Source organism: Phalacrocorax aristotelis, chromosome 2 (assembly GCF_949628215.1).
Source record: "Phalacrocorax aristotelis chromosome 2, bGulAri2.1, whole genome shotgun sequence".
In the NCBI taxonomy this organism is placed as follows: Eukaryota; Metazoa; Chordata; class Aves; order Suliformes; family Phalacrocoracidae; genus Phalacrocorax; species Phalacrocorax aristotelis.
The window spans coordinates 23,917,055-23,932,745 of NC_134277.1; the positions used below are offsets into that span (position 1 = coordinate 23,917,055).

The 15,691-nt window shown below is 39.0% G+C and overlaps 1 protein-coding gene across 5 annotated transcripts in view; it reads left to right on the forward strand.

Moving 5' to 3' along the window:
- FAM171A1 (family with sequence similarity 171 member A1) overlaps nt 1–15,691 on the forward strand; it is a 92,213-nt gene that overhangs the window by 57,922 nt on the left and 18,600 nt on the right. For 4 of the 5 annotated variants that reach the window (XM_075082743.1, XM_075082744.1, XM_075082746.1 and 1 more), the window contains 3 exons: nt 2,736–2,828; nt 7,909–8,067; nt 13,118–13,294. In XM_075082743.1, coding sequence (XP_074938844.1) covers nt 2,736–2,828; nt 7,909–8,067; nt 13,118–13,294 — 429 coding nt within the window. The remainder of the gene's footprint in view (nt 1–2,735; nt 2,829–7,908; nt 8,068–13,117; nt 13,295–15,691) is intronic. The other variant, XM_075082745.1, reaches the window with a different exon arrangement.

Here is a 15,691-nt window from a genome sequence, read left to right on the forward strand (position 1 = left end):
TAACCAAAATAATTATAGCTCTTTACCACTTAAGCAGGAGGATTATTTATTTACATAGTGATAAATGGTAGGAGGAAAAGATTAAGATCTCTTTTTCCATTAAACTATTTATCAGCAGAGCCATGGCTCCACTTATTAACAGTTCATTAATTTAATATCACTTGAGTTGTTGAAGTGTTCATGACGGAAGATGTGCTCATCTCTCTGCTCGTAGCTACACATAGATTTTTCTTTGTACATAATTTGGAAGAAAAGAATTTGTGACTAGTAGTCTGTATTTAAGAGGATGTTTTTGGAGCAGTGTGTGCAATGAAGAGAGGGAATTTGCTGAGGCAACACAGTTCAGAGTAGCTGGTAGGGTCAGTCAAAGCAAACCATGGTCTTCACTGTGGTGAAATATAGTTCTAGGAACAGAGGATGCTCGTGGTGTTTCTGGGAGAGGAGAGCTCATCTGGAAAGCAGTGACTCTGCAGAGAAGACGTGTGAGTCATGGTAGATGAACAGTTGAAAATAATCTCCCAATGCAGCACTGCAAGAAAGCAGAATAATCTGATCCTTAGCTGTAAAATAAGGTAAAGTCTGAGAAGGCGGAGTATAGTATTTCAGAGCTTGTCCTTGGTGCAGCCACTCAGGGAAATGTGTATCCAGTTCTGGTTCCACACTTCAAAAAAAAAAACTACTTAAGGCTGCAGGGTTATATCAGGAGTGATTAAAAGATTGGAAAATACAGCTTACAAGGAAAGACTTGGAAGTGCTTAATTTATTTTGTTCACCAGAGAGAAAATTTGTAGGGTAATTTGATCGTAGGCCATCAGTACCCACATAGAGAACAGGAAACAGGTAAAAGAGAGTTATTCTGTCTAGTGAGCTTGTGTAAAAAGAAGATCAAATACCTGGAAGTCTAACCTCAATAAATTTTGATGAGTAAAAAGGCACGTAGTTTAACTGCCCTCGTAATTACTTACTAGAACATTGACGTTGTGGTGTGTTCTTTACCACTGGACACCTTTAAAAGAAAATTGGATAGTTTTTCTACAACGTGCTTTCTAGCTTAAGCACAGCTATTGGATCTGAAACAGTAATTAATTCAGAGGCGGCTGGAGTTTCACAGGAATAAGACTGGATCATCACCGTCATCCTTTTGGCCTTAAAAACTATGGCTTTCTGCCTTTGTCATGCTGAGAAAAGATTGTGCGGAAAAGCCCAAGGGAAGTTTAGAAGTTATATATGCATTATAGTCTAGCGTATATGGAAGAAGACATTGGCATGTTTTATTGTATAGAGTTCCCCAGGGTGTCTAAATTATATTAGCTTTCTTCATACAAATTAACTTATTGTAGTAAAGACAAACAAATTTTGTAATTGTGTGGCCTTACTGCTACTTACACTAGGCTTTCTTATTTTTGTTGCCTGATGTGTAGATCTTTTTCGAATGTAGTGTGTTGGAAAGAAAATTCTCAACTGTACTTGCAATAACATGATTTTTTATTTTATTTTTTAAATGTACATATATGTTGTTAAGACCATCTTTTAGATGGCGGTTCTTATCAGTTTATTCTCCTTTCTCCTGTATTTCTCCCAAACAGTAGAATTTCTTTAAAGAGCTAATATAGTTCTCAAAGCAGAAATAGTGTACAGTCTCCCTATTTGTAGCTAATATCTATATCGTCTCTTGGACTAAATAATACATATTAATTTAGAGGAAATTTATGAAGCTCCAGAAAATCAGAAGAGCTTGTGTTATTCTTTTATTAAGCAGTTCTGGAAACGTCTTCCTCAAGTTTATGGTCACTTCAGAATGGGATCAGTACTTTTCAGGTGCAAATGTGGGATGCTGCCCAGTTACCAAAAGTTACGTGTCTGCATTAATCTCCTCCTCTCTTTCTATCTTTGAAAGCCATGCATGGATGTCAGGCAGGTCTACTTCTTACTGTTTCCATGGGTGCAGGAGTCAGGTGTGCTCAGTGGCTAATTCCATACATAATTCTGGTCTTCTGGGCCTGAAGAACTTGGCATGAAATTATATCATGTTCCTTGTTCTCCCGAGATGTGTGTGCATACAGACATAGCCCCCTCTAAGGAATGTCAGCATCCAGTGGCAAAGGAGGTTTGCAGATTTCTTGCAGCAAATACCATTTATCTGTCCTCTTTTGCACCACTGGTAGAACGACAGTCGTTCTGCTATATATAGTACTTCTGTACTGTAGGTGGTGACTCAGTAAGGACACGCTGTATTTTAAAGCAAATTATTCAGACTTATTCATCATACTTTGCCTTTTGTATGACTTCTTATGTAAGCATCTCTAAGTATTAAAAAAGTTAAGTTTCATAAAAATCTCCCCGAGGTAAGAAGTATAGCCATTTCACAGAATAATAATTCAGTCAGACTGAATTAGTGTTTCACTCCTCTTCATGTAATAGTAAGTCTTTCTGTGGAACTGGGAATTATAACCTGAAACCCTGCTTTACACCCCATTCTTCTGTAGTTTGAGCTACCATGCATGACTTGCAGGAGTCAAAGCATAGAACATGTTGTTTAGTTCAATAATAATTACCCTGGCAATTTAATTATTTGGTTTAGAAAATGCGCGTGGTTTCTGTCATGATACAATATGACTTTAATAGTGTGGGTGGCCTGCTTTTGGAAAAATGTAGAAAAAAGTGCGTGCTGCTGTTGTTGGGTTATGTTTATAAGAATTCAAATATATCCCTCTTAAACCACTTCTCTCCCACAGTGTTTTCTTCATTGAGCCTTGGCCTTCTTCCGGAACGCTCAGCTACTCTAATGGTCTATGATGATGTAGTCCAGATAGTCTCAGGATTTCAAGGTATGCTGGTTTTTGGAAGATGGAATTTAAATTTGAGTGATGCTAAACAAAAAGTCTGACAGCCCAATACCTTCTGAGCTCTATCCCATGGGTGAGACAGGTATCTTGTGGGGAGTTCTGAGTTCCCTGAGGAGTGCTTCTCTCTGGGGTGTTTTTACCAAATTGATTAATAGCTAAATTCATCCCGAATCACTGTGACTAGGGAATTCAAGTTACCTGGTAATAAACAAGTTTGGACTTTAGTGTGCCATTTGAGAGCTAGAGTTTAAGTTTCTCTCGCTATCTCTTGTATGTTTTTTCATCTAGCCTCATTTAACCATCCTTGCAGTAAACATTTTCTGATGTTTTTATTGTGTAAGAATTTTCTCTGGGTTTATTTTGTTTCTTGCTTCCTACTGTGAATGCCTTAGAAATTTGGGGCATTGAAAAATTTGAAATTTCTCATATCTGCGTTGTTGTGTACCCTACATAAACTTGCTTTTCTTAAGTACTTCCTGTGGACCCCTTATCAGACTTCCTGCAAACCCACATACTACAGGATGAAACCCACTGTATTAGAAGAATAAATTCTGAATCACCTTTTTGCAAGGCCAAACACAGTTAAAGCAACAAGTTAAAGCAACTGTAGTATAAGTCAGATGAACACTGTGTTTTCTGAATTGCACAGTAAAGAATAAAATGTTCATCTGACGTAGGGATCTGACCTAACTTAGCCCAGTTGATGTGATAGCTGAGGTAAATCTGTTAACAAAAGAACAGAAGTTTATAAAGATACCGTGAGGCAAAACAAGAGTTCATCCTTCCTGTGAGCCCTCTTACTGTGCATAACCTGTGTCTTATTCATGTGTATTATGATTTCCATAATTTTAAACTCTACAACAGGGGAATACTACCTTCAATAATATTCCAAGATAACCTTGTTTTATCTGAGGGAATATAATACAGCTATGCCTTCCTGACATATTTTTTTTATGGTCAGAAGCCATCCAGACACAATAGGCTTTTCATTAATGATAGTACTAGATACGACTAGAGCTGAAAAAGCACTAAACAAATTAGGTAGCTGATAGAACACTCAGAAGAAGCTGGAGAACAGCACAGCTGCCGTACATATATTCTGCAGTTTGAGAGCTGACATTATCTAATGGGGTAAATTAGATGGACGGTGAACTGTGTTAAACCACAAGGGATTCCATTAGACAAAACATGAAGTGTTGTTTACCAACAGTATTCTACTAGCATGGCATATTAAATACTTTTATTCTTATGCAAATGTGCTAATATTATGCAATTAACTTAAAAAGAACAATCGTTTCATGTTTACAGCTTCCTTTCTTCAAAAAAACAGGCGATGTTAAAGGGCTAGAGGGACATTTAACAGCCAAGTGACACTTACAAATATTTTCCACATAATCTTGCTCCCTTCAGTGAATTGATCCAAGGTGTTCCCAATATCTTTAAATTAGAATAATATAACTGGTTCTGCTGGTATAGCAAAGAAAGAGGAAAAAGGAAGAAAGTGGTACCGGGAGTATTCTAAGGGTTGGGATTTGAATTCTCAGTCTTGCCCAATAAAAACTATTTTATGGGACCAGCCCACGCTCCTTTCCTTGGGAATTCTTTTGTGATGAAACCTAAATGAAAGACAGCCTAGACATTGTACCAGCATTTGAATGGAGCCTCTCTAGTCTCAATCCAAAATCTTTGTGACCTAGTTTTTCTCTGTTTCTTCTCCAATTTATTTCCCAGTAACTTCACACTGCTTCAAAAGAGCTGATCAGGAATTACCTTAGTGCAAAAACAAGGGCAAAACAGAACTCATTATACCAGGAACAAACTGGGAACACTGGTGTTTGAAGCACCAGTCAAAGGGAAAGAAAGGCCTGTCTAGTACAGTAAGTTACCAGTTGCTTTTGAATAATTAATCAAGCAAGCGACTTACTATGCAATTGAGAAGTTTGTCTGAGTTGATGCAGCCAGCTTCATTTTCATGATGGCATTACAATCCACTGCTGTGCTCTGTCAGTAATTGCGAGGGATGGAGCTTGCCAGACACTGGGTCATTTCAGTTATTTAATACCAGCACAGTGATGAGCTGAACTTCAGCATTCTGTGAATGGGAGCTGTATGGGTACCCTCTATCTGCCTCTGATATATGAGCAGTCAGACCATGAACTGATGACACTTCAGATGTTACCTCACATAGATTGAAGCTCAAATGCTGGTCTGGTGCCATGTGTCATGTGTCCAGCATGACAAGAGGTGCTTTATAGGGACCCCTTGAGATGCTTACATGTTCAGGTGTGCACTGGCAAAGTGGAGCTGAAAGCATTTGAACCATGGCCAGTGTGTTGACAAGAGGACGTTTAAAGAAGATAAGATCAGTGCTCAGCAGTCCTTTACCTCATGGCACTCACCAAGTGGAGAGAGCTCACGTGCCAATTTTATACTTGAATGTGTTTGGATTTGATAAGTCAAAACTAGGTATCTTCAGTAATAGAAGAAATAATAATAATCCACTCCCAGTGATAAGTGTTGGCTTGTTGAAAAATGCTCTAGGTTCTGGTCAGCACAAGTCTTTCTCTCCATTTTACCACTTCCAGTTCCTTCAATAAGTTTGTTCCCAAACATATGCCCCAAAATTCTCTGTGAACACTGCTAAAGGAGTACATTGGGTCATCTTCTAGCAAGGTGGTGAGAGAAGGCGAAAGCCTTGGTAGCTGCTTCCCTCACAAGCCTTTTGCTTGTAGCTCTGGGTCTTCTGCACCTTTGAAGTCTCTTGCTGGGTTTGGGTAGACCCAACTGAGGAGCTGAAGGGGAGAGTCAGGGTGAGTGGCAGGTTTCGGGTGAACATCAATATCAAGGAGTTTGTTAATCTAGAGTGTGAATTAACTACTGAGCACTGTTTTATTGATGTATACGCACTATCTAAAGAGGAAGCTGTTTCTTCCACATTAAAACTTGCATCTGAGTTGATTGCTGCGCAGGTTTCCTGCCAGGTTTGGGGCTCAGCCATAGGAGCGCTTTGCATTGCATGTGGGATTCAAGAAACTGAGGTTGACTTTCCGAGTCCTCCCTATCTAGTTAAAATTTGGCAGCTCATGGCTCTCCCAGTGCTGCAAAGCAACCGTATTTTATAGAAAACCTAGAGCCTCTGCATAAATTGCTGCATTACAGACTCAGCAACAGTTACTTTGTTTTCAATTCTTAATTAGGTCTGATCTTCGGAAATATAACACCGGTTCTTGGCAACTTGAATAATTCATCTTAACCAGAGATTTAGACAGCAGAAAATCCTACAATTTTACATTGAACTGTTAGTGATAATGCTACTGCTGGTTTCTTTGTTTTGGGTTTTTTTCGGTTGTGTTACTGTGGTTGCTTTTCCCTATGGATTGTAGGAGCCCACTCAGCAGTGCAGTCAGAGGTTCCCAAGTGCTTGAGCAGATCTGTCCCTGAGGTACAACAAACTACTACAGTATTGCAGAGCACTCAGGAGATATAAGTCTTTCCCAAGTTCATTGCAGTCAATTTATTTAGTCTTTTATGTTGTTTTCCATTAAAGCCTAGAAATTGGGCACGGGAGGTTTCTTCCCGTTTCACATGGGAGTTCTTTAATGACCATCTTAAACTTAAGGATACTGCTAGTCTTGAGAACCTGCTGTAAATGCTTAAATGTTTCAGAAATCAAAAAAGAAAAGTGGTTTTGTAGCTTTCTCTTGCAGTATTACCAAAGAAATAACCGCTAAACAATGACCAGCTCTTTGGAGATACTTCCCCACCTACGTAGCAATTTTTGTTGGCGAATACAAAGTTTGTTCTGTGGAATTTTATGTTTTCACATAGCCAGAGCTGCTGATAGAAAATATTGCAAGAAAAAGATTCAGTGTCATGGTTAATGACATTGGCAATTATAAAGCTTAAGAGTTGTGAGTAAAGCTCTTTAATCTTTCTCACAGTAAAGTTACATGTAACCTAAAAGCGCTGCCAGAGACTAACAGGGGAAAAGAAGCAGAATTGTTCTGAGTTGACATCTTTGAACTGCATAGTCAAATGTGAATTAGGAAAGAAACTGCTTGCCTCTTGTTTTTGTGTTGTGTGTGGAGTGTTCTGTGACTATTCAAAATGAGCTCTGGAGAATACAATAGCTTTTGATTTAAAAATTAATTTGCATGTTACACACACAAACTTGCAGATGGAGTCTTGCTGTGTGTTGCTAAACAGTATTAACGTTGAGCATCCATTGAAAAAGACTATTGACTCCATAAACTGGGATTTAAATGAGACATGAAATGCAATAGTGCATGACACAGGCTTAAATCATGTTGCAGCAAAGACCCTTCAATTAACACCTAGTGATCTCAAAAAAACCCACTCAAACTGTACAAGACAGAGGAAAAGAGAGAAATCTCATATGCCAAGTAATCTGGTTCTGTTTAGATGTGTTCTTTCTGTTGGAAAATATGGAATCTCTGCTCACCCAGGCTTTTTCAAGTGAATCTTTTTATCCAGTGGTTTAAATAAAAAGTGACCACTGTCTCAGTACTAGTAATAGTTAACATGGCCAAAGCTTTGTAAAAATTAAATACAGAAATTACACAAGTTAACTGGGACTATGGGTAGAACTGTAGTCTCTTAGAAAATCCCTTTAAAGAGTGTAAGCAGAATTTGTCTTGCTATTTCAAGAAAAACAAAATTTAAACAAAAATGGTGTAGTGGATGCTCTTCTAAGCTTTCACATGCTCTACCTCTGAACTCAGTTTTAGTTTCAGTTATATTCACTGTAAGAAGCGTGTGAGGAAATTTGACGTGATCCTGGGAAATAACATGGTCAGAAAAGCTTCTAACATTAGATGCTTTCACAGTCTTGCTCAGTGATACTTGTGGAAAAATAATGTCAGCTGCAAAATAAATGTGAAAATAATTGGTTTCTTCCTCCTTTGTAATAGCCTTCTGATGTCTCTGTCTTTCTAAAGCTATTTCAATTTATAATGATAAAAACTGTAAATGTGCTTCCGTAAATATGAACACCTAAATGTTCTGCCCACCTTTGATATAAAGTCACTTTTAATTTTTTTAGGTACACGGACTCAGCCACAAGTTCACTTTCAGAGAAGATCTGTGAAATTACCAGAGAACACTAGCTACAGCGATTTGACAGCATATCTAACTGCAGCCAGTTCACCCTGGGAAGTGGACAGTTTTCCTTATTTGCAGGGATTAGATGGAAATGGAACAGGTAAACCACTGCTTTGGTTTTGCTCTGATTTCATTTTGGTCCAGGGATAAACTTTTGACCATATCATTTTTTCTATTCCCTGTTCCAGCAAACATTCTTTAAAATTTGGTTCATTCTTTAAATTAGGTTCAACTGCCCTACCAAAATGCTGTTCCAATAAGCAAGAGATCAAGGTTCGCTATCCCTTAAATGGGGCCACTGAATAGCAAAGATGAAGACTCCTTGGCCTTGGGAGATCAGAAAAGTTTGTTACACTTTTAGTTGAGAGTTAAGTCTCCAAATATGTTGCATGTGTACATACAAAAATGGAGATTAATATGAAGGGACGAAAGAAAATCTAACTTGAGGACGCCATAAATTCGTGTTCAATTTTTTTCTAAAAATAAATAAAATGCCTATATATGAAGGATTTAATACTCTTGTTTCAGCTAAGAGTTGTTTCAATGGCTTTGTTGATACTTTTGAATCTAGCTTCAGCCAAAAATGTGCAAATTCTTTTAGCACCAAAGGGAAAACAATGAAAATTCACAGTAGAGACACAGCCACTGTTAAATTCAAAGCTGTGATACATTTTTATGACTGCAACTGCTGGCTACTCTTCTTCCACTTCTCATTTAGTCTTGATTGAAATAATTGGTGGTGCGTAGGCTACAGAAAAATAGAAGAATTGGGTACAGAAGTCTTTGAATTCTTAAAATGCTGCTGTGAAAAGGAGAATAATGTTTTCTCTGTGTCCATATTGGGTTAGAAAGCAAGCAGTGGACTTTGCAGTTCAGCAAGAGAGAGTCAGCCTAGTGATTAGGAAAACCTTGCTACAGTGAGGATAGTTTAAGCTGTAGAATCAGTTGCTTGAGGGTGTTGGACAGAATTAGATAAATCACCTGTGAGGATGGCATAGGCGTAGCTGAGCCTGCTTTGAAGGAGGCTAGATAACCCCTTGAGGTCCCTCCCTGCTGTTTCTCAGGATGCATTTACTTGTGATGTGTTGATCTAGGTGACTTTGAATGCTAGGTCGTGTGTGTAAATGGTATGTACTGAGCTTGCTAACTTTTCCTTGAAAAAAAAATCAGGAAACTTCTCCTTCCCTTTGTACACATCTGAATATCTCCTTCTCTGTTACAATTAGATACGTGTCTGCTACCTTACTCCAATCCTTCTGTCTGCTCCAGCGAGTACATCTCATCCTATCTTATTCTATCTCTCTGTCATTTCCCTATTTTCATCTCCAACCTTCAGTTTTCTCTGGCTCTAAACACTCAGACATGCTCAAATACCTCTTATCTTTTTTAAAAAGAAGGAATGCACTTGATCTCATTCTTCTGTCTACTTCCTCATCTTCTTTCTTTTCATGTCTAAAACCACTGAACAAACTGTTGACAATGTGTGTGGGATTCCTCTCCCAAATCTTTCCTTAGTACTCTGCAACCCAACTTCCCACCCTTGCATTTATTTAGTAGATACAGGTCTTGCCAAGATTTCAGATGGTCACCTGTCATGCGAACTACACAACCAGGACATCATCTTTCTCCTGTTCTACCTCCTAGTCTCCTACAAAACAGATGAATGCACCCTTTATTTTTTAGTCTTCTGTATGCTTGCATGACGGGAACGTTCCTACTTGAGCATGGGGTCCCTGGATTAGACTTGTATTAGCCTTCAAGTAAAAGTATGTCACAAAAGACCAAAATGACTGGCAAAGAAATAGGGTTTAAGAGACTGAGAAGAGCCTTGTTTTCTGAAATCTGTAGTATTTAGTATGGTATAATATAGACTACAAATACAATATATTTGTATATGCACTATAGTATAGGTGAAATGTCCTCTGTTTTCAGTAGAAGTTTCTCCTGCTGTGGAAACATTAAACTTTAAAATCCTCAACTTGGATTGACTTCCTTTCCTTCATCTCCAATTGACATGGTGAAGATTTCTCCTGAAAAACTTTGGAATTAATAAAAAAAGGAGATCAACAGCTGCTGGGGATTTTTGACTGTTTCTGTTCTCATGAGAAAAAGAAAAATATGTACAAATTTTAGAATTCTGAAAAAACTTAGGGTTAATTTGCAGGGGAAATTTTGGCGTGTTCCTGAACATTGCCCCTTCTCCCCTCTCTCCTACCTCTTCTTCCCCCCAGTTAGTCTTCTGTTCTTTCATGGTTTGTTTATGTCTGTAGAGTTTTGGAGAGGTCCTCCTATTTGTTTCAGTCAGCTCAGTTCTCTGGCTAGTATTTATCCAGAGTGACTTTACAGTTGTTTTAACTAAAACCTATTGTCCATGAGTTCAACAGTTTTCACAGAATCCCAGCTGGGTGTTGTAGTAATATGGAGCAGTGAAAATTCATTGCATGGATCAGCATGTTCCAAATATAAAAATTCAAAGAATCTAGCTGCAAGTAGTGACAAGCCTATATAGTGTTAGCTTATTGTTTGTATTAATCACCAGCTGAAGAGCAGTAGGATGGTTTCACAAAATTTTGTCCTTTTAACTAAACCAAGCAAAACTTTCCATCATCTGCAGTAATGGACCAAGCTGGCTAAAAACCATTACTCCTGCTGATTTTAAAGGCTGTTTGTTTCTTTATGAAAAGTCGAGTCTAAGTCACAGTGGATTCTCCTCTGATTATTTTAGAGCTCTTCATAGGTCACCAGATGCCAAAAATGGCAAAAAATAAATGAAAGCTGACATTTATTGAAGTCCATTCCCATTTAATCTGTGCATGTTCTTATCAGTTTTATAGCATGTGAGAGTTTCACAGGCATTGATTTTAATTTACCTTCACAACAGAAAAGAGAAAAATTTATCTTTTTAATGAGCATTTACATACCGTGCAAGATGTCAAACTGAAGGATTATTTCTTCTTGCCAGACGTCAGTGGATTTCTGAAATCTCTTCATCTTCTAATACAACTTGTTCAGCCTGGTACTGAGCAAAGCATCAGTGCATCTTAAGTAAAAAAGATGCAGTGTTTCCCCACCAGAATGCTTTCTCTGTGGCTGAAAACTCATTTTTACAGATATTAGGCAGGTATGCTTTATCAAGACAGTAATGAAAAAAAAATCAAAATTTTCAATATTTAAAAATAAGTATAAAGTATAATTTAATTTTAGATATGAATCTAAATGTTTCTAAAATCTGAAGTTGTACCTTTTTTCATTAGAGATTTGTATACGCCAGAACATCGTCAGGTTATGATACTTAGCAACAGGAATTTATTTCTCTGATACCAGCCTGAGAAACTTAGTGGCCCAAGTCTAGTGACTTGGGCACAAGGATCAGTCTGATGGAGATACAGGTGCATGGCGGTGGCAGTGGATTGAACGATCAGGAATAAAGGAACAACTTTTCCCCCACCAGTTCCCTCCTCTACCTCTTTGTTTTACATTCTAAGGCTGTAAGGGGCTGATATTGTGCACCATTGGAGCCTATAACACAAATGCTCGGGTAGTCTGGCAGCCTTCCCCTATGCCGTAGCTGCATTTCCAAACCTTATTTTTCTATTCTTTTCTGTCAGCTAGCCCTGTGGCTCTCTTATGTGGCCATCTTCAGAGTGCCTGTTTTTTCAGCACTTTAATCCCTCTGGAAGATATGCTTCTGCCCCTCAGTTCACAGTAGATCAGAGCGTATGGCCTTTGCATGTGCTCTCATCCATCCTTGGCCTGTCAGCTGTGCAACAGTGACACTCGCCTTGAAATCTGGGTTAAATGTATGGCAGAGTAGATGCTATAGTAAATAAGCCACATGCAAAGTTACTTCTGGTTATTTTCCGTGCCTTCAGTTTGGTACTTCTTGCAAAATCCAACTAATTTAAAATTCTGAGAAGTTTGTCTCCTTTTTTCCCTTCCCTTTGCCACTCCCCCCCTCCACCCCTTTCCTGGTGATGTCTTAACTTTGGTGAGCTGTTACTCAGAGACATCGAATTTAATAAAGGCCATTCCTTGAGTTTTATTCAAGGAGAGATAAGTGTTAAGAGAAATCATGAAGGTCTTAATGCCTTCCCACCGTTCCTTTGAATGTACTCGTCCTAACGAACACTGGCACTGAGATACTGCATATACCTTGCTGTGCCTTCGTGTTGCAGGTGGCATACCACTGTTGAGCGCGAATGTACTTTTACAGGCAGTTCATGCTGATGTAAGGCACCAGGATTACAGGAGGGGCAGTACCCCACGCTCTGCCAGCCAGGCACCCCTGTTCCTTCTCCAGGATTAGTCCCGTAGCAGGACGCGTGGCTGCACAGCCCCTGGAGGCAGCACACAGGAGGCGGCAGGGCTGCTGCTCTTAGCAGCAGTGTGGACCCGGATGGCTCAAGCCCCTTGCAAAACTCAAAGCTCCATCTCTTCCAATTTAAACTACTACCACGACTGCTCTGAGCTCCAGATCTCCTTGGTTTTAAACCGCAAGCATTTTTTCACCTAAATGCATACACATTTCTGTGGTATTTTTCCCTGTCATTGATTCCTTTTGTTAAATGGTTGAAGAGTTATAACTTTTCTTTTAAATCATGTTGTCATGAAGGAACATTGATTGGCATGCAGTTTAAATGTAAAGAAGAATTATTATCTAGCATAGATAAGAAGATAACACTGTGCATCCTAATAATCCATTTAGCTCGGTTTATTTCAGTGAAAGGCCAAAGGAAATACAACCTGGTATTCTTGAATTTATTGACCGATCATCCTTGCAGTGTCACTGCATGTTTGGGTGTTTGTTAGTTATAAAATGGGCATGTGAGGCTATAATAGATGCTTGTGAGATTTTTTTTTTGCCACGATTATGGCTGTGATGCTCGTACATATTTACTTAAGATGAATTGAGAAAATATATGCAGGAGATTTTTGCACTGTAGTTTTTTTGTCTTCAGAATTTTCCAGAATAAAGTTAAAAATACAGAAGCATCTACATCTTGCTTGTTACAAATTTGTAAAGCAGGGAGGATAACTAATACCATCCCTTGAGAACTATATTGGTGCGGTACTGCGGTGTTGAACCACACGTGTGTATCTTAAATTCTGGGAAATTCTGTAGTCACAATGTTCATTCATTCTCTCGGTAGGAAACAGCACTAGGTATGACCTCACCCCTGTCACTGCAGTCAGTGTTCATCTCCTCAACAGCGATGGGACCCCAGTCCCCGTGAATGGCCCCATCTATGTAACAGTGCCTCTGCCAACAAACAGCAACCTGAAGCACAATGCACACGTTCCAGCATGGAGGTTTGACCAAAAATTTGGTAGGTAACACCTAATTGTGATTCCCTAGATGGCTTCATTTGTCTGAAACTAATGTCTCACTGCATTTATTATGTTAATGTAGTAAGGTCTTAATCGGAGAGTACACAAATCTTTTTTCTGTCTAAAAGGAGAGAAGACTGAATTTTGTTGATCAAGATTTGCATATAGTGTATGTGCAAATATACTTGAGTAGCATTGTGTGCCACTTCTGGACAAAATTTTTTGTAAATGTAACACTTCAAAATTATTAAATATTTTACATAAAAACTATATTAAAAGAACTTGATTTCACCCAGAGACTGAGAAGCAGAGAGGCGTATTTGTTGTGGCATTGAACTGGAAGTCTGGAGAAATGGAAACTAGCCTTATCTTTGCCAGCAGCCAGCTACCTGACCTTTGGTCCATCTCATGTCGCTAGCTCAGTTTCCTGCCTGTCACATCGGATACAAAATAGTGACTTCTTTTGTAAATCACTTTGAGATTGACTAATACTATCATAAGGAAAGTACATGTAAATGATTAAAAAAAAAAGCAAGCAAAATTCCTGAAATATTTTGAAAGGACAGAATGACTAATCAGCATAAGCTGTATAATGCACTCAGTTTTTTACGTTTCAGGATAACTTGTGCTGTTGTGAACATGAATTTTTCCAGAAATATATTATTTAGGTTCTCTGTTTTGGCTTGTGTTTTTTCATTGCTGGTTGGCGTACTGTGCTGGCCTTCTTTACACCTTCAAAGTGTAAAGGATTAAGGGTGCATAAGTCTTGTCCTGGTGATTCCCCTTCAGTTACTCCACTGTGCCTTCTGAAGTTAGTGGTTAAGAAAAAGAATTCGAAAAAGAAGAATGGAAGGTGTGAAAGGCAGAGACTGTGAGGAAGAGAAGAAAAAGGAGCCAGAAATGTGGATCCATGTAGACAGTCAGAGGGGTTTTGTCCCTGCAAAGCAAACGTTTTGAGCCAGTTTATGATCACATCCAGAAGTAGAACAACGAGCGTGAAACCAGCATATCGGAGGAAGGAGAGGGGAGGGGGGAAGAGAGAGGTGAAGGGGGAGATAACGTTTTTGCTTCCTTCCTGCCTCTTTTTGCTGGAAAAGGTGATGTATTTTCAAACAGCATGCCTGATAAATCTTTTGTCAGAAGTTGGCTGTATTAGAGAGTAAAGCAGTAGGATTTAATAAAGAATAAATGTGAGTATGATATAAAATTGAACAGTGGAAAAGAGTCTGATGAATGGATTTGGGGTTTCCCTTAACTGTGGAAACATCATGTTTTCTTGTGGTGCCCTGGCAGTAAGTTTAATCTCATTCTTCCTGAAACTGATTTTGATTTCTGATTCTAGAAGCTATTTAATTTTCCTGTGTTCAAAAAAAAAAAAAAATATGGGAAAGACTGACTCATGTTTACTTTCTCCACAAGAAGCAGTCCATCCCCAACCCTTCCTGTCAGCTGTGTTATAGCTGCAGCCCGCCTCATTGCGAGTTACTCGCTGCTACTTAAATGGTTCTGATTTTGATTATGGAGCTTTCTCATTTATGGCCAAATTTCCGTGCCCCTGTGGTGGAGCCACAAAAGCTCTCTCTTACTGTGGAATATGGTTGTTACTGTTGCATAAAAAGAGCTAGTTATCCTATTGTGTGCAGTACATATTAGTATAGATCAATACGTGTTAGTTAATTAGTGCTGCAGGCTTGAGGCTCCCAATCTTGAGACAAGTTCAACCTTGTTTGCTTCATGAAAAACTGCTGGAGCACTTGTGTTGTTTGGAGGGAAAGGCATGAGGACAACTAAACAAAAACGGTCTTTGTCAGGCCACTTAGCTTCACCAAGTCACGGAGAGGAAGGTATTGAAGACGTTACGCTTAGGCTCTAGCTCACACTTCAGCTCAAGTAAGCATCTTTCCTTGCAGCCGAAGATGTTGAACAAAGATGCATTTAAGCCCTGACTGCGGCATGCCAGTTCTAGCAGAATTTTGGCCATGTCCCAAGCAATTTAAATTAGAGTAGCCTAATTTAATAAGTAGAGCAGCCACTCTATCTTGTGCAGGCTACATTAGCACCCTAAGGGCTGTCAAACTAGCCATATGTAACGTGAACATGATGGTACCCTGTCATTCTCCATCCCTGTTGTGCTTGGACTGTGAAGGGAGGAGGATGGATGGTTACTGAGATGGCTCCACACTGGAGAAATCCTTAACTGGCAAATAAGTTGTTGTAACCCATTTGCCCTGCCAGATCTGGGCCCTGTCAGGATAAGCCCTCTAACCTCATTATTCTGAATTTGTCTTTCATTTCATTTCAGGAGCTGCTTTTTTCAGTGCTAGTTATGTTGCGGTCTCTCCATAATAGATTTTCAGTGGCTTAAATTTTCACACTTGCATCTGAAAATTGAGAAA